Raw genomic sequence first — 18881 nt, forward strand, 5'->3', positions numbered from 1 at the left:
CCCTGCCCCACTGAACACAGAGTCCGCCCCGCCCCCCTGAACACAGAGTCCGCCCCGCCCCCCTGAACACAGAGTCCGCCCTGCCCCCCTGAACACAGAGTCCGCCCTGCCCCACTGAACACAGAGTCCGCCCTGCCCCACTGAACACAGAGTCCACCCTGCCCCACTGTGTGCAGTACCAGGAACACCCATCAGGCAGGATGTGCTGCTGCAGCACAAACATCTAGGGACTGGAACCCAGCTGCAAACACCACAGTACAGAAGCAGGTAGTAAAGTCATTATATTTTAGTGGGAAAACTGAGCCTGACTGTGGGAAACCTGCAGTTCAAATGGAAAAGTTTTGACTTCAAGTCAGTGGGCATGTAGAGTGGTAATAAACCAGCAGACTTCAGTATGAATTCACATAGCTGCAGGACTAAGCACAGGGAGCGTGGAAGAGGCAGGCACCTCTTATAGGGGCTCTGCAGCCTGGGTGTCTGACAGCACAGCTATGTGTGGGAGAGCCGGCGCGACACCAGAGCAAACAAGGTCTTCAGGCTGCAGTACAGACACAGCATTTACTACGCAGGGTTAGGTTGCATCTCATATTGGAGTTCCAATGGTTATTGTTTTGTTCAGCTCAATTACTGTAGGTTCATGTAGCAAAACGGAAGCCTAAATATACACCAGCTTCCTTTTCTAAAAGGGTCTCGGAACATTATATGCCATACGATACAGCATGCGTGCATAACAGTGCGCTTACACAGAGTTAATACTAGGACAATAATAATTCTGGCACTTCCAGTTCACAAGCACGTCACTGCTGAAGAACTGAGAAGAAAGCGAGCAAGCGAGCCGACTGACCTGTATAAAACACAGAGCAAAGACGAGAGCAGAGCTGCGACCCGACCTGTATAAAACACAGAGCAAAGACGAGAGCAGAGCTCCGACCCGACCTGTATGGAACACAGAGCAAAGACGAGAGCAGAGCTCCGACCCGACCTGTATAAAACACAGAGCAAAGACGAGAGCAGAGCTGCGACCCGACCTGTATAGAACACAGAGCAAAGACGAGAGCAGAGCTCCGACCCGACCTGTATAAAACACAGAGCAAAGACGAGAGCAGAGCTCCGACCCGACCTGTATAAAACAAAGAGCAAAGACGAGAGCAGAGCTCCGACCCGACCTGTATAAAACACAGAGCAAACACGAGAGCAGAGCTCCGACCTGTATAGAACACAGAGCAAACACGAGAGCAGAGCTCCGACCCGACCTGTATAAAACACAGAGCAAACACGAGAGCACAGCTCCGACTCGGGCTGTATGGGCTCACACATTCACACTATCAGACACTTATCCCAGTAATAAAAAGCCAAGCACACAAGTGGGGCGGCGGGCTGAAGCAGCCTGGGAGCAGGTGTCACCGAGTGGCTGGGCTCCAGTGTCTGTGCAGGGGATCAGAGAGGGAGCCACTGGGGAGTGTTTACAGCTTCCAGGAGCTTTCACACCATTCACTTGTAGTGGAGCAAGTGAAGGAATTGAAATGATGCCACATCCGTGTGGACGGAGTTGGAGTTAACTTTGCCCGCATATTAACCCCCTTCCTCTCTTCCTCTTCAGTTCAGCAATATATCTTGTGAAACATTTTCCCACAATGAGAGTGAGCGGAGAGCCTGCCCCCCAGCAAGCTGCTCCAGTGAGGAGTGCAGAGAGCAGCGCTTCCTCATGCCGGCCCATAAATCCCAGCGTTCCTGCACGGTGCGGACGGGCCCCAGCGCGGTTCCCATTGTTAAAGTCTCACTGTAAATCCCCCTGCCTGTCAGCTGTGTTTGCACTCGAGACAGCTCAGATTAAACTGCAATAAACAGGGCTTGTGAGAAACTCAGCACAGCCTATTCTCATCTCCTAACAGCTCAGTGTACACAGCAGTTATCACAGCAAAACACACACAGCTTGATTTCGTAACAATTCAGCACGGTAAACCCACAGAGAAGGACAGATTGTATCCGAAATCCCTTTCTCTCAGCGTCTCTCACTGGACCGGAATGGACCGCTCCAAGCACCTCACTGATACTGACTGGAATCCCTCTCTCTCAGCATCTCTCACTGGACCGGACCGCTCCAAGCACCTCACTGATACTGACTGGAATCCCTTTCTCTCAGCGTCTCTCACTGGACCGGAATGGACCGCTCCAAGCACCTCACTGATACTGACTGGAATCCCTTTCTCTCAGCGTCTCTCACTGGACCGGAATGGACCGCTCCAAGCACCTCACTGATACTGACTGGAATCCCTTTCTCTCAGCGTCTCTCACTGGACCGGAATGGACCGCTCCAAGCACCTCACTGATACTGACTGGAATCCCTTTCTCTCAGCGTCTCTCACTGGACCGGAATGGACCGCTCCAAGCACCTCACTGATACTGACTGGAATCCCTCTTGTTTTCAAGAATTACAACAGTGCCAGGACACACAAAGAAGCAAACCTCTAACTGGTATAAACACACACAACACATACAGTGCACTTACTGTATACAGTTACACACACAGCACAGTGCACTTACTGTATACAGTTACACACACAGCACAGTGCACTTACTGTACAGTTACACACACACAAATAAAATGACCAGATGTGGTTGTGACACCGGTGATGACGATCACTCGAACGGCAATCAAGCACGGAGGACACAGCATCACTGAAAGGTCATGTACAGTATTCCTGTTATATCTACTGTACATAAACATTCAGACCTGTGGTGATCCCAATACAGTGAAATAAAACATCCACAGATAAATCAACATATTTAATGAAACCCCTCCCCCCTTTATCCCTAACCCTCTCCTCCCCCCTCCAACCCTAACCCCCTCTCCTCCCCCTCTATCCCTAACCCTCTCCCCTCCCCTCCCCTCTATCCCTAACCCTCTCCCCTCCCCCTCTGTCCCTAACCCTCTCCTCCACCCTCCAACCCTAACCCTCTCTCCTCCACCCTCCAACCCTAACCCTCTCTCCTCCACCCTCCAACCCCCTCTATCCCTAACCCTCTCCCCTCCCCCTCTATCCCTAACCCTCTCCTCCACCCTCCAACCCTAACCCTCTCTCCTCCCCCCCTCTATCCCTAACCCTCTCCCCTCCCCCTCCAACCCTAACCCTCTCTCCTCCCCCCCTCCAACCCTAACCCTCTCTCCTCCCCCCCTCCAACCCTAACCCTCTCTCCTCCCCCTCTAACCCTAACCCTCTCTCCTCCCCCTCTAACCCTAACCCTCTCCACCCCCCTCCTCCAACCCTAACCCTCTCCACCCCCCTCCTCCTCCAACCCTAACCCTCTCTCCTCCCCCTCTAATACAATACATTACTTGTATTGTAACACTTGAAATGTATTTGCTTACGACTGTAAGTCGCCCTGGATAAGGGCGTCTGCTAAAAAATAAATAATAACCCTAACCCTCTCTCCTCCCCCTCTAACCCTAACCCTCTCCTCCAACCCTAACCCTCACCCTCTCTCCTCCCCCCTCCTCCAACCCTAACCCTCTCTCCTCCCCCACTCTAACCCCCACCCCCCTCTCCTCCCCCCTCTAACCCTAACAGTGAACTGCTTAAGGAGCTACTTATCCCTGGCACAGCAGAGTGGGTCCAGCAGCACAGCTCTCTGAAGCCAGGCACACTCACAGTTTGTTCAGCAGCTGGCTGGTGCACTTTGCCCGGAAGCCGTCCTTCTCGCCCAGGTCTCGGATCTTGCGAGCCAGCTCCCGGACACTCCTGCTCAGCTTGTTATACCTGAGAAAGACAACAAAGCCCCGCGTTACACAGGCTCTCGGCGCGGGCTTCCTGGAAACCAGACCGAGTGGGTAGAAGACAAGCACAAAGAAGCACTGCGATAACAACAGGCTTACAGAGCTCCGCCAGCGCGACAGGCTTCCAGAGCTCCACCACCGCGACAGGCTTCCAGAGCCCCGCCAGAGCGACAGGCTTCCAGAGCCCCGCCAGAGCGACAGGCTTCCAGAGACAGGCTTCCAGAGCCCCGCCAGCACGACAGGCTTCCAGAGCCCCGCCAGAGCGACAGGCTTCCAGAGCCCCGCCAGAGCGACAGGCTTCCAGAGCCCCGCCAGAGCGACAGGCTTCCAGAGACAGGCTTCCAGAGCCCCGCCAGCACGACAGGCTTCCAGAGCCCCGCCAGCGCGACAGGCTTCCAGAGCCCCGCCAGAGCGACAGGCTTCCAGAGCCCCGCCAGAGCGACAGGCTTCCAGAGCCCCGCCAGAGCGACAGGCTTCCAGAGCCCCGCCAGAGCGACAGGCTTCCAGAGACAGGCTTCCAGAGCCCCGCCAGCACGACAGGCTTCCAGAGCCCCGCCAGAGCGACAGGCTTCCAGAGCCCCGCCAGAGCGACAGGCTTCCAGAGCGACAGGCTTCCAGAGCCCCGCCAGAGCGACAGGCTTCCAGAGCCCCGCCAGAGCGACAGGCTTCCAGAGCCCCGCCAGAGCCCCGCCAGAGCAACAGGCTTCCAGAGCAACAGGCTTCCAGAGCTCCACCAGCGCGACAGGCTTCCAGAACACTGCGAGAGCCTAAAACCGCTCTGTTATTTTCAGCAGGTGTAATTGGGTATTGATGAAAGGCTCTCAGGGACAGGGAATGACCTACTTTGAATTAAGGAGAATAAATCAGCTTCAATAACAGGTAGTTGAAGTGAGATATGTGACCATATGTACAAGTATTTGAACAATTTTTGTCCCAGATCAAAATACAGTACTGTCTAACAACTGTCTAATATAAACATACGTTCATATTATCTCTTTATAGCAGGGACTGTGGCTTTTCTGATCATGCTGTAAATTACGAAGCTGGTGGAGTACAAAGGGAACTTCGACTGCATCCACTCCTGCGATTACAATTTCTCTCAACACCACCTCCATTTTGGTTCTGCTCAAAACTGTTGTTCATCTACCAAAGCTGTCCACGCTCCGTCTGCAGACCTTGACATTACGTGCAGACTCCCGTCTGCAATCTAGCCCGGAAAAGTGTGGTGAACGCACCCTATTTAAAACGGAGGTCAGGGTTTGTAGTCCACAACCATGGACCACTATTTAAAAAACAGCTTGAGCTGGAAATGAACTGCTCATCCCAGCATGCACCGCGCAGAATGCTTTTGACTGAACGCTTATCTATGGCATCATAAGTCTTACAAATGCAATGCAAGTGTTAATGGGATGTTTATGTGATTAAATACAGGTTCAAGGTAACCGCTAAACTGCACGTCAAGTCTTGACTGTCTCACTGTTATTACATTTGAGCACACGAGAAAACAAAGTGTCATGGCGGCGCCCATGCGGAGCCATGCAGGAGTCTTAAAAAAACACGATTTACTTGAAATAATAATAATAATAATAATAACAACAACAATAATATACAAATTATAAGACAAGGGCCACAGCTGTGAACTATTCCACCGGCAACAGCGGCCTGCGTTTAATTTTAAATGCCAGTTATCAACAAACTACAGTTCAATCGCTTGTGCTTTATTTATAATTGATATAAACAAGAAAGCTGGCTCCAGTCCGCAGAGATCATTGTGATGTATGCTGGCGGGGCTCCCTGCCCCACGGCCCGGCTGTACATTCACAGCACACTGTGTGATTGTGTGTGTTTGTAACGCAGCTCTCTTACTTTGTGTAGTCCTCTCTCTTCTCGATGTGAAATCTCCGCAGTACTTTCACTTCATGTAGATTCTGGTCCACCTCCCAGCTGATGAAGTCCACTTTCTTCAGCAGCTTCTGCTCATGGTACTTCAGTTTTCGCACCATCTTGAGTTCTTGCTCCACTCGGTTAGATCTGCGCGATGTGTTTTTAAACACCCGACAAGCAGCTGTGTCGCTCTGCGTCTCTCTGCGTCGCTCTGCGTCGGTCAGAACGAAGCCTGCGCCGTGACGTCACTCTTCCTTCAGAGCGTGCTCTGCAAACTCACCTGTGTCTGTGACGGACAGGCGATGAGGCACACGCACGGCAGTTTCACGCATGTTTGTATTGTTGGTAGTTTTATAATTTGGAGATGCGTTTGTCTATAGAAGATGCTGGATTTATTGGATAAGATAAGATATTTGAAATCGTTCTTATCCATTTATTGTACTTGCTCTAATGAAATTTACTCTTATAACCAAATATTTGTAACTTCTCTTAGTCGTAACCGCTCTCAAACGTTACTGTCATTTTTATTTGCTCTCATTTGAACTTTCTCTTAAACTTACTGCTGATTTTATTGTATTCTATAATAACTGCTATTATCTGTAATGTGATACTTTGTAACAAGTGTAAGTTGCCCTCGATAAGGGCATCTGCTAATAAATGAATAATAATAATAATAATAATAATAATAATAATAATAATAATAATAACCCCCTTGGCTGCAGCAACACGGCACAAAGGATAAGCTGCTATCATGTTCACAAAGCTCTGCAGCACAGCCACGCTTGCAAGAAAGGCTGGCTATGTCAGGGTGCGTTGGACAGTGGTCAGGACTGTCAATCCATCAAATTCATCTTTATGTATTGCCTTTCATACCAAAGCCAGCTCAATGCGCGCCACAATCAAAAAGAAAACAAGGCTGTGACACAAGGACCAACAGTAAAAGAATAAAGCCAAACAAAATACAAAATAAAAAATAGAACCTGTATTCAAAATCCAGAAGCTTGAGAGACCAAACTGACCTTCAGACAGGACTTTCACTTTGCCAGGGGATCAGCAGTCTGACCAGCAGGAAGCCTTCATGAGGCCATCCATCCGCACGCAGGCAGAGCGGCTGTCCATCCGCACGCAGGCAGAGCGGCCGTCCATCCGCACGCAGGCACAGCGGCCGTCCATCCGCACGCAGGCACAGCGGCCGTCCATCCGCACGCAGGCACAGCGGCCGTCCATCCGCACGCAGGCACAGCGGCCGTCCATCCGCATGCAGGCAGAGCGGCAGCGCTTTACATGTGGCTCTGTGGTAAAGAGAGCTGATGCATGAGTCAAGAGAGAGGTGATGCATGAGTCAAGAGAGAGCTGATGCATGAGTCAAGAGAGAGCTGATGCATGAGTCAAGAGAGAGCTGATGCATGAGTCAAGAGAGAGCTGATGCATGAGTCAAGAGAGAGCTGATGCATGAGTCAAGAGAGAGCTGATGCATGAGTCAAGAGAGAGCTGATGCATGAGTCAAGAGAGAGCTGATGCATGAGTCAAGAGAGAGCTGATGCATGAGTCAAGAGAGAGCTGATGCATGAGTCAAGAGAGAGCTGATGCATGAGTCAATAGAGAGCTGATGCATGAGTCTTTACTGACGGAGTGAAAGTCAGTCCTGCAGCCACAGTAAGAGGTCCTGCAGTTTGGATGTAACTGTGTCAGTGTTTCAGGTAACAGTTTGGATGTGTCAGTGTCAGTGTTTCAGGTAACAGTTTGGATGTGTCAGTGTTTCAGGTAACAGTTTGGATGTGTCTGTCAGTGTTTCAGGTAACAGTTTGGATGTGTCTGTGTCAGTGTTTCAGGTAACAGTTTGGATGTGTCTGTGTCAGTGTTTCAGGTAACAGTTTGGATGTGTCTGTGTCAGTGTTTCAGTTAACAGTTTGGATGTGTCTGTGTCAGTGTTTCAGGTAACAGTTTGGATGTGTCTGTGTCAGTGTTTCAGGGTTTGGTTTGTTTCTCCAATCCCATGTTATACAGGACTCTCCTCCTGCTTGTCTCTCCTCAAGGAAGGAATTATTATTATCATTATTATTATTATTATTATTATTATTTACTTCTTAGCAGACACCCTTATCCAGGGCGATTTACAATTGTTACAAGATATCACATTATACACATTATACATTATTTCACATTATACAGATATCACATTATTTTTTACATACAATTACCCATTTATACAGATGGGTTTTTACTGGAGCAATCTAGGTAAAGTACCTTGCTCAAGGGTACAGCAACAGTGCCCCCCCTGGGATTAAACCCACGACCCTCCGGTCAAGAGTCCAGAGCCCCAACAACTACTCCACAATGCTGTGAAATGCTGGTTTGTTTTAGGTACAGGCCTGCTGGACGAGCTGTGCAGAGATAACAGAGCGAATCTCCTAGCAGGCCTTATCTTGTGTGCTCAGTGCTGGAAGGCACATGGAAATCTCTGAGAAGCAGATAGCAGGACTCTGCAAAAGCTACAGGATTGACTGGATCCTCACAGGATCCCTGAGCACAATATCTAGCAGATAAAAAACAAAGTGCCTGAAATGCAATGAATGGGATTTCCCACATTCGCTTGCCAAGCAAATTCCTTCATATCAGGGAAAAACTGTGAAATTTAGCAGAAGAATCTGCACATGCTGAAACAGTTTTGTAGATGTTACTGATGCGATAACAAAACATGCAGGCGCAAGAAATGCCACAATGGGTTGGATAAGAAGCACATGGAAACTGTGACAAATGAAAGACCCAAGGGAGAGAGATGAAGGCTGAGGGTGAAGATACTATCATGAAATATTCCACAGCAGGTGCTGTGTTGAAGGGTGTGAGGATCGGGACAGTGAGTATATGGGGCTCTGGCAACAAGGGCTTTAAACGCCACACTGGCAGGTTCTCTAGCGGAGCGCACTGTTACAAACAAGGGCTTTAAACGTCACACTGGCAGGTTCTCTAGCAGAGCGCACTGTTACAAACAAGGGCTTTAAACGTCAAACTGGCAGGTTCTCTAGCGGAGCGCACTGTTACAAACAAGGGCTTTAAACGTCACACTGGCAGGTTCTCTAGCAGAGCACACTGTTACAAACAAGGGCTTTAAACGTCACACTGGCAGGTTCTCTAGCGGAGCGCACTGTTACAAACAAGGGCTTTAAACGTCACACTGGCAGGTTCTCTAGCAGAGCGCACTGTTACAAACAAGGGCTTTAAACGCTACACTGGCAGGTTCTCTAGCGGAGCGCACTGTTACAAACAAGGGCTTTAAACGTCACACTGGCAGGTTCTCTAGCGGAGCGCACTGTTACAAACAAGGGCTTCAAACGCTACACTGGCAGGTTCTCTAGCAGAGCGCACTGTTACAAACAAGGGCTTTAAACGCTACACTGGAGGGTTCTCTAGCAGAGTGCACTGTTACAAACAAGGGCTTTAAACGTCACACTGGCAGGTTCTCTAGCAGAGCGCACTGTTACAAACAAGGGCTTTAAATGCTACACTGGCAGGTTCTCTAGCAGAGCACACTGTTACAAACAAGGGCTTTAAACGTCACACTGGCAGGTTCTCTAGCAGAGCACACTGTTACAAACAAGGGCTTTAAACGCCACACTGGCAGGTTCTCTAGCGGAGCGCACTGTTACAAACAAGGGCTTTAAACGTCACACTGGCAGGTTCTCTAGCAGAGCGCACTGTTACAAACAAGGGCTTTAAACGTCAAACTGGCAGGTTCTCTAGCAGAGCGCACTGTTACAAACAAGGGCTTTAAACGTCACACTGGCAGGTTCTCTAGCAGAGCACACTGTTACAAACAAGGGCTTTAAACGTCACACTGGCAGGTTCTCTAGCGGAGCGCACTGTTACAAACAAGGGCTTTAAACGTCACACTGGCAGGTTCTCTAGCAGAGCGCACTGTTACAAACAAGGGCTTTAAACGTCACACTGGCAGGTTCTCTAGCAGAGCACACTGTTACAAACAAGGGCTTTAAACGTCACACTGGCAGGTTCTCTAGCGGAGCGCACTGTTACAAACAAGGGCTTTAAACGTCACACTGGCAGGTTCTCTAGCAGAGCGCACTGTTACAAACAAGGGCTTTAAACGCTACACTGGCAGGTTCTCTAGCGGAGCGCACTGTTACAAACAAGGGCTTTAAACGTCACACTGGCAGGTTCTCTAGCGGAGCGCACTGTTACAAACAAGGGCTTCAAACGCTACACTGGCAGGTTCTCTAGCAGAGCGCACTGTTACAAACAAGGGCTTTAAACGCTACACTGGAGGGTTCTCTAGCAGAGTGCACTGTTACAAACAAGGGCTTTAAACGTCACACTGGCAGGTTCTCTAGCAGAGCGCACTGTTACAAACAAGGGCTTTAAATGCTACACTGGCAGGTTCTCTAGCAGAGCACACTGTTACAAACAAGGGCTTTAAACGTCACACTGGCAGGTTCTCTAGCAGAGCACACTGTTACAAACAAGGGCTTTAAACGCCACACTGGCAGGTTCTCTAGCGGAGCGCACTGTTACAAACAAGGGCTTTAAACGTCACACTGGCAGGTTCTCTAGCAGAGCGCACTGTTACAAACAAGGGCTTTAAACGTCAAACTGGCAGGTTCTCTAGCAGAGCGCACTGTTACAAACAAGGGCTTTAAACGTCACACTGGCAGGTTCTCTAGCAGAGCACACTGTTACAAACAAGGGCTTTAAACGTCACACTGGCAGGTTCTCTAGCGGAGCGCACTGTTACAAACAAGGGCTTTAAACGTCACACTGGCAGGTTCTCTAGCAGAGCGCACTGTTACAAACAAGGGCTTTAAACGTCACACTGGCAGGTTCTCTAGCAGAGCGCACTGCTACAAACAAGGGCTTTAAACGCTACACTGGCAGGTTCTCTAGCAGAGCGCACTGTTACAAACAAGCCCCGTCGCAGTGCTGTCCTTGGGCATCGCTAGACTTAGGGTTCCTTTTAAATAGCAGCAGTGACTCTGAAGATCAAAGTGCTCACGACAGGACACTGATTTAAAAGGATTCGTCTCAAGCTCAGTTAAACACTCGTCTCGTTTGTGGACTGAGCAGTGCAGAGTGCCTCAGAGTTCACAGCTTCAAAGGGCTGGAGGATCAGACTGTGGCCCTGGTGCCAGAGCTCCTCGCTGGGAGAGCCTCTTCACGGGGAAGCCTGTGAGTGTTAAACTCCGTGGGGACGGCACAGCACCAAGCTCACGTTACTTCTTGTAATGTGAGTAGCATCCACACACACAACTTCGGAGCAGAAATATGCTTTTAGAAGAATAGCACAAACAACTTCTCACAGAAGGAACAGTATTTTTACCTTAAAAACGTCACAGGCAAGGACTCCTGAGAAGTAAACACCATGTGGAGATCAAAGACAGACCCCTTTTCTAATTTCTGTGCTGCTTCCTGAGAAATAAACACTGTCAGACGATGCCATCTATAACCTCCTAATGCTGGATCAGGAGCATGTGCTTTGCACTAGAGACTGGACCGGTTTGCACTTTACAGATTGTACCACGCAGACTGGACCGCTTTGCACTTTACAGATTGCACCACGCAGACTGGACCGCTTTGCACTTTACAGATTGCACCACACAGACTGGACCGCTTTGCACTTTACAGATTGCACCACACAGACTGGACCGGTTTGCACTTTACAGATTGCACCACACAGACTGGACCGCTTTGCACTTTACAGATTGCACCACACAGACTGGACCGGTTTGCACTTTACAGATTGCACCACACAGACTGGACTGCTTTGCACTTTACAGATTGCACCACGCAGACTGGACCGCTTTGCACTTTACAGATTGCACCACACAGACTGGACCGGTTTGCACTTTACAGATTGCACCACACAGACTGGACCGCTTTGCACTTTACAGATTGCACCACACAGACTGGACTGGTTTGCACTTTACAGATTGCACCACGCAGACTGGACCGGTTTGCACTTTACAGATTGCACCACACAGACTGGACCGGTTTGCACTTTACAGATTGCACCACACAGATTGCCCAGCTGTCTGCACTGCTGTAGTTGAGCTTTATTTGGCCTTTACAGCCAGGTTTGTGCTGTGAGTTAAACAGACAGCGTCACACCACGATGAGATGAGTGCTTTGGAAGAATCATCAGGTTGGGAACCACAGCACGATAGTGGCTGGATGTGGGGCAGCTATCAGCAATCTCAAACCCAGCTCTGGGTTCAGTTTGAACTTCTGTAGAGAGCAGTTCAAACACTAGTGACAGGATGTGGGCAAACCTCTTGTGCAGAGATGCCACTGATGTACAGGACCCTGTCACTCCGAGCACAGCCTTAACCAGCTCCTGCACACTGACAACTAGAAGATATGACAGCAGCTAGAAACAAACTTACAAAACATCTTGCTCTAGTAATTCTTCAATGAAAACAAATAGCCGGTATTTAAGTGTAAAAGTTAGTACAGTGCATTCACTGCAACGTCAGCCTCGTCTTTCACTGAAATGCTTCTAATCAGCTGACTTTCAGGCAGACAACACATTTCATTTCTTCTGTTTTCTTCTAAAAGAGGAAGCAGTGGCAGCTTGCCTGCATGACCTTTGCGCAAACAAAGCAGTTTCTCTTTTGTGTTTTCAATATCTTTTGATTGAGCAATTAAAACAAATGGGTTTGTACCAAACAGCTCTGCATAGGACAGTTTAAATGAGTTCATTTCTAGTGTAGAAACCTCCACACACCTTGGAAAATCTGCAGGAGAGTGAGGTCTAAATAAATTCGACAGAGCAGTTCAATACAGAGCTGTTCAAAACAGAGATGTTCAATTTACAGAGCTGCTCAGTACAGAGCTGTTCAATTTACAGAGCTGCTCAGTACAGAGCTGTTCAATTTACAGAGCTGCTCAGTACAGAGCTGTTCAATTTACAGAGCTGCTCAGTACAGAGCTGTTCAATACACAGCTGTTCAATACAGAGCTGTTCAAAACAGAGCTGTTCAATTTACAGAGCTGCTCAGTACAGAGCTGTTCAATTTACAGAGCTGTTAAGTACAGAGCTGTTCAGTACAGAGCTGCTCAGTACAGAGCTGTTCAATTTACAGAGCTGCTCAGTACAGAGCTGTTCAATTTACAGGGTGTTTTATATCGAGTCGGACAGCTCCACTGAGATTTAGACACGACTTTTGTCATTCTTATCTTATAGATTAAAATGCTCAATTATTAACCACACACAAACACACACACACACACATACACACACACAGGCTCTCTCTCACACACACAGGCTCACACACAAACACACACACACACAGGCTCTCTCTCTCACACACAAACACACAGGCTCTCTCTCACACACACAGGCTCTCTCACACACATACACACACACACACACACACAGGCTGTTAAGTACAGAGCTGTTAAGTACAGAGCTGTTCAAAACAGAGCTGTTCAATTTACAGAGCTGTTAAGTACAGAGCTGTTCAATTTACAGAGCTGCTCAGTACAGAGCTGTTCAATTTACAGAGCTGCTCAGTACAGAGCTGTTCAATTTACAGAGCTGCTCAGTACAGAGCTGTTCAATTTACAGAGCTGCTCAGTACAGAGCTGTTCAATTTACAGAGCTGCTCAGTACAGAGCTGTTCAATTTACAGAGCTTCTCAGTACAGAGCTGTTCAATTTACAGAGCTTCTCAGTACAGAGCTGTTCAATTTACAGAGCTGCTCAGTACAGAGATGTTCAATTTACAGAGCTTCTCAGTACAGAGCTGTTCAATTTACAGAGCTGCTCAGTACAGAGATGTTCAATTTACAGAGCTTCTCAGTACAGAGATGTTCAATTTACAGAGCTGCTCAGTACAGAGCTGTTCAATACACAGCTGTTCAATACAGAGCTGTTCAAAACAGAGCTGTTCAATTTACAGAGCTGCTCAGTACAGAGCTGTTCAATTTACAGAGATGCTCAGTACAGAGCTGTTCAATTTACAGAGCTTCTCAGTACAGAGCTGTTCAATTTACAGAGCTGCTCAGTACAGAGCTGTTCAATTTACAGAGCTGCTCAGTACAGAGCTGTTCAATTTACAGGGTGTTTTATATCGAGCCGGACAGCTCCACTGAGATTTAGACACGACTTTTGTCATTCTTATCTTATAGATTAAAATGCTCAATTATTAACCACACACAAACACACACACACACACACACATACACACACACGGGCTCTCTCTCACACACACAGGCTCACACACAAACACACACACACACAGGCTCTCTCTCACACACACAGGCTCTCTCACACACATACACACACACACAGGCTCTCTCTCTCTCTCTCACACACACACAGGCTCACACACACACACACACACAGGCTCTCTCACACACACACACACCCAGGCTCACACACAAACACACACACACAGGCTCTCACACACACACACACACAGGCTCACACACAAACACACACACACAGGCTCTCTCACACACATACACACACACACAGGCTCTCTCTCACACACACACAGGCTCACACACAAACACACACACAGGCTCTCTCTCACACACACACACAGGCTCTCTCACACACACACACAGGCTCTCTCACACACATACACACACACAGGCTCTCTCACACACACACACAGGCTCACACACAAACACACACACACACACAGGCTCTCTCACACACACACACAGGCTCTCTCACACACATACACACACACACAAGCTCTCTCACACACACACACACAGGCTCTCTCACACACACACACACACACACACACACACAGGCGCTCTCTCTCTCTCTCACACACACACACACAGGCGCTCTCTCTCTCTCTCTCACACACACACACACACACACACACAGGCGCTCTCTCACACACACACACACACACACACACACAGGCGCTCTCTCTCACACACACATGCACACACAATGTAATAATAATAAGTTATTTCATAAATATTGCACATCCAAACAATAACAGCAGATTCTCTGACTAAATAAATCAGTATCAGAAATCATGGCAGCAATGCTTCAGCATCACACAGAATGGTACTGTACAGCTATTGAAATAGATACATGGATACGTACTGTATAGGCAATGCTGTAACATATTGTGTAATTGGGTTCAGCGCTGTGAGACAATACTGTGTGAATCAACACTGACACTGAATGCTTACTCGGGTTCATGGAAATATGATATTCTTCGAAATGCAGAGCGAGGAATGGGTTAAGTTTACATCGTAGAAGTTTGAGAAGTTACAATGGAAATACCTCCGCCAGCGAGGGGGAAAAGAGAGACAGCGTGTGTACTCTGTTTTAAAATAGTCCTTGAAGTGCGTTCAAACCCGCGCTTCTTTTTACCCACACCGGGTGAGTGGTGAAAGCTCATGCGGGGTAATCCGTGGTATTTTTACGATGGTAATGTTTGTATGTTTGAGGAGTTTGTTCCTGGCTAGACTACACACAGACCACTCCTTTGCGGAAGCATACAATACTACTCCGCGCAGACAGACGGGGGAAAGTTGTTCAGCTCTGCTGAGCAGTTCGGTTTCTTTAGGTGCTGGAAGCCCATTTTCTGTTTTTTGTAGACTGTGACTCGGGATTGGTGGACTTGGGGAAAGTTACCTGTTAACCAGAGGATTTATAAAAGAAGGCTCGTTATCTCTATGACGAGGATTTCAAAGAGGAGATGGGGATACCCAGGCACGCTGTGGGGCAGATTTTACTAATTCTGAGCTGGATCTGCGTCTCGGAGGGTGAGTGAAGGAATGCCTAGCTGTTGTGATAGGAGACTTGCACACGTACACTCACTGTGCGCACACACACACGTACACGATTTAAACGAGATCACGAGCGGTTCTGAACACAAACACGTCTTGATTTGAAAGCATTGGTAAGGTAATGTACAGTAGTGTGCTAGAGCGGGATACTCCGCGAAGTCCGTGTGTCCCCAGGCATCTTCATCACCCAGCACGGCCCGCGTTTGGAGACGTGATGCACTTTCTCTAATGCTGTATAGTATACACTGTCCATAAACACAAGTTATAGAAGAGATCGAGCGACGCATCCGCGCTCGTTAGCCTGTATATATAGATATGGATATTTACACGAGCATTGAGTCACAAGCTCCTCCAAGCCGTGCCGCTGCTCTGCGCAGATGTGACTGCACAGCGACAGTGGCTTCTGATCTAAAATGGATGCTTTAAAGTTTTTATATAGTATGTTTTAGTATTTTGTTGGATGTTGGAAGCAAAGTTTAAAATAAAAATGAACACCAAATATAAACAAAAGTGGATTTATCCCTCAAATACACACAGTGCATTTACTGTGTATATTAATATTATTATCGAGTTATTATACATTAATATCGAGTAGCGTATTGTGATGATCATGGGCAGACAAGAATATGGTACGTTGGTAATCCTTACGAATATATTGTTGTATCGCACTTCATTATTGTTATTATTATTATTATTATTATTATTGTTGTTGTTGTTGTTGTTGTTGTTGTTGTTGTTGTTGTTGTTGTTGTTGTTATTATTATTGTTATTGTTATTATTGTTATTGTTATTGTTGTTGTTGTTGTTGTTGTTGTTTGCAATTTCATTGTTCCGTTGAAAGTCGGTGTTTCTCTGTTTATATTCATGCTTGATGCTGTGCGGTTCTGAGTCTTTGCGCCGGGTGCGGGGCTGCTTTTGTTTGCACTGGAATTGAATTGTGTTTTTCCAGTGCTGGTTGGTAAGAGGTCGATGAAATCTAAACATCGTGTTCTTGCTGATACCGCACTGTTCCAGTGTGAGCTCTGCGGGTGACAGCAGCCCGGTCCTGTGCTCTGCTCAGGGAAGCCCTCTCTGGTAGGTGTCACACCCCGGTCCTGTGCTGTGCTCAGGGAAGCCCTCTCTGGTTGGTGTCACACCCTGGTCCTGTGCTGTGCTCAGGGAAGTCCTCTCTGGTAGGTGTCACACCCCGGTCCTGTGCTGTGCTCAGGGAAGCCCTCTCTGGTTGGTGTCACACCCTGGTCCTGTGCTGTGCTCAGGGAAGTCCTCTCTGGTAGGTGTCACACCCCGGTCCTGTGCTGTGCTCAGGGAAGCCCTCTCTGGTTGGTGTCACACCCTGGTCCTGTGCTGTGCTCAGTGAAGGCCTCTCTGGTAGGTGTCACACCCCGGTCCTGTGCTGTGCTCAGGGAAGCCCTCTCTGGTTGGTGTCACACCCTGGTCCTGTGCTGTGCTCAGTGAAGGCCTCTCTGGTAGGTGTCACACCCCGGTCCTGTGCTGTGCTCAGGGAAGCCCTCTCTGGTTGGTGTCACACCCCGGTCCTGTGCTGTGCTCAGGGAAGTCCTCTCTGGTAGGTGTCACACCCCGGTCCTGTGCTGTGCTCAGGGAAGTCCTCTCTGGTTGGTGTCACACCCCGGTCCTGTGCTGTGCTCAGGGAAGCCCTCTCTGGTTGGTGTCACACCCTGGTCCTGTGCTGTGCTCAGGGAAGCCCTCTCTGGTAGGTGTCAAACCCCGGTCCTGTGCTGTGCTCAGGGAAGCCCTCTCTGGTAGGTGTCAAACCCCGGTCCTGTGCTGTGCTCAGGGAAGCCCTCTCTGGTGTAGGTGTCACACCCTGGTCCTGTGCTGTGCTCAGGGAAGTCCTCTCTGGTTGGTGTCACACCCTGGTCCTGTGCTGTGCTCAGGGAAGCCCTCTCTGGTAGGTGCCTCACAGCACACGTTCAGTATGGAGGGAGAGCGAGGGAGGCGACAGCAGGCTTCTCCTGGTTTGATTCGACATGGACCCCCCCTTCCTTTGATCTGCACACATCTGGCACAGTTTATCCAGGCGGAATTCAGAGTAGTATTTCTGCAGGCCGTCTGCGATGCTTAGTGAAGGCATTAGCAGAGCATTAAGGTTATATAAAAAAATAAAAATAAAAGCCGGTTCCCTGGCTGACCCAGTTGAGCCAGGCCGGGGTGCGCACATTTCTTGTGTTTGAGTAATTCATTTACTCGCCCCAAGTGAACTGTGAGCAGAGGAATGTGACTGAACTCCCTTCTCCCACGGTGCTGCAGACACGCCAGAGCTGTGCCGTCTCTTTCATCGAGGTGTATATGTGGACTTGTGGAGGCTTCTAAACTGTCCAATACTTTTTCAAAGATTATTGTTCAATGTAAACAGGTTTGGAAATGTTTCAGAACAGTCTCCTGAGCATATAACATGTAATATTTCAATGTGTCCTGTCACTATCCCCTGAGGATGTGACCTGCACGGAGAAGTATCTGTTTGATATGAAATGGAGAGGAGAGCAATGCAGGACCTCAGCTGTGGAAATGCACGAGATCTCAGTGCAGCTTTCTGGGGTTCAGAACTGTACTGCGGGGCTATGAAGCGAAGCAGAGCTGTGCTGCAGAGCTGTGCTGTGTCTATTGCAGATACTCTGTTCTGTACCATTAAAAACGATCGCCAGCGTTCCCAGCTGTGACACGAGACTGAGCTAAAGCTACAGCCTCAAGGTCTGCAGCACGTAGAACTGTAGGATTGAGACTTCATTTAAAACAAAGACAACCTGTGAACAGAATTTAACATCATGTCAAATCAAATCAAATCAAAGTCTATTGATAAAGCACATACAGGTGTACCTCACAGCACGTCACGACAAAATAGTCATTTCTAAAAACAAAACAAACATGTCACATGAAAAAAGTTTAAGAAATATTTAATGTAAACAGCAGTAACTAAATAAAAACAATATATATAATGCAAATAAAATACAAACAGAGACTAAAACAGATATATACATACATATACAAATACATATTATAAAACGCCACCTCAGCTGCCCTCACATGTGCTGGCAGCTCATTCCAAAGTGTGGGGGCTCTGGAACAAAAAGCCCTTTCTCCCCATTTAACTTTACTCTCGGGATTACTGCAGCCCCGTATGCAGGGATCGAAGGGTACGACTGGGGATATGTGGGGTAAGCAGTTCTCCTAAATAGGTTGGTGCCAAGTTATTTAGGGCCTTATAAGTTATCAACTCTAAAAGGTACAGGAAGGCAATGTGTTCCCATTTTCTGGTTTTAGTTGAGATTCTAGCAGCAGCATTCTGAACCAGTTGCAAACGAGAAACATTTTGGGATGCCAGAAAATAACGCATTCCAGTAATCAATTCTGGAGGATACAAAGGCATGCCCTAGTCTTTCAGCGTCAGATCTAGAGATTATAGGTCAAAGCTTTGCAATATTTCTCAAAAG

General features: G+C 48.2%; 2 protein-coding genes across 2 annotated transcripts in view; one reads left to right on the forward strand and one right to left on the reverse strand.

Annotated features, from left to right (window-relative positions):
• LOC117973212 (U3 small nucleolar ribonucleoprotein protein IMP3-like) overlaps window positions 1-5874 on the reverse strand; it is a 24807-nt gene extending 18933 nt beyond the window's left edge. The window contains exons 1-2 of the mRNA XM_059035255.1: window positions 5642-5874; window positions 3651-3758 (exon numbers count right to left, since the gene is read on the reverse strand). Of these exons, the coding sequence (XP_058891238.1) occupies window positions 3651-3758; window positions 5642-5778 (245 nt within the window). The 5' untranslated portion in view covers window positions 5779-5874. The remainder of the gene's footprint in view (window positions 1-3650; window positions 3759-5641) is intronic.
• Window positions 5875-14912: 9038 nt separating this feature from the next.
• The window catches only part of LOC117973198 (neurogenic locus notch homolog protein 2-like), a 44885-nt gene continuing 40916 nt past the window's right edge, over window positions 14913-18881 (forward strand). The window contains exon 1 of the mRNA XM_059035256.1: window positions 14913-15408. Within this exon, the coding sequence (XP_058891239.1) occupies window positions 15342-15408 (67 nt within the window). The 5' untranslated portion in view covers window positions 14913-15341. The remainder of the gene's footprint in view (window positions 15409-18881) is intronic.

The sequence above is a fragment of the Acipenser ruthenus genome, chromosome 12, assembly GCF_902713425.1.
Source record: "Acipenser ruthenus chromosome 12, fAciRut3.2 maternal haplotype, whole genome shotgun sequence".
Lineage (NCBI taxonomy): Eukaryota > Metazoa > Chordata > Actinopteri > Acipenseriformes > Acipenseridae > Acipenser > Acipenser ruthenus.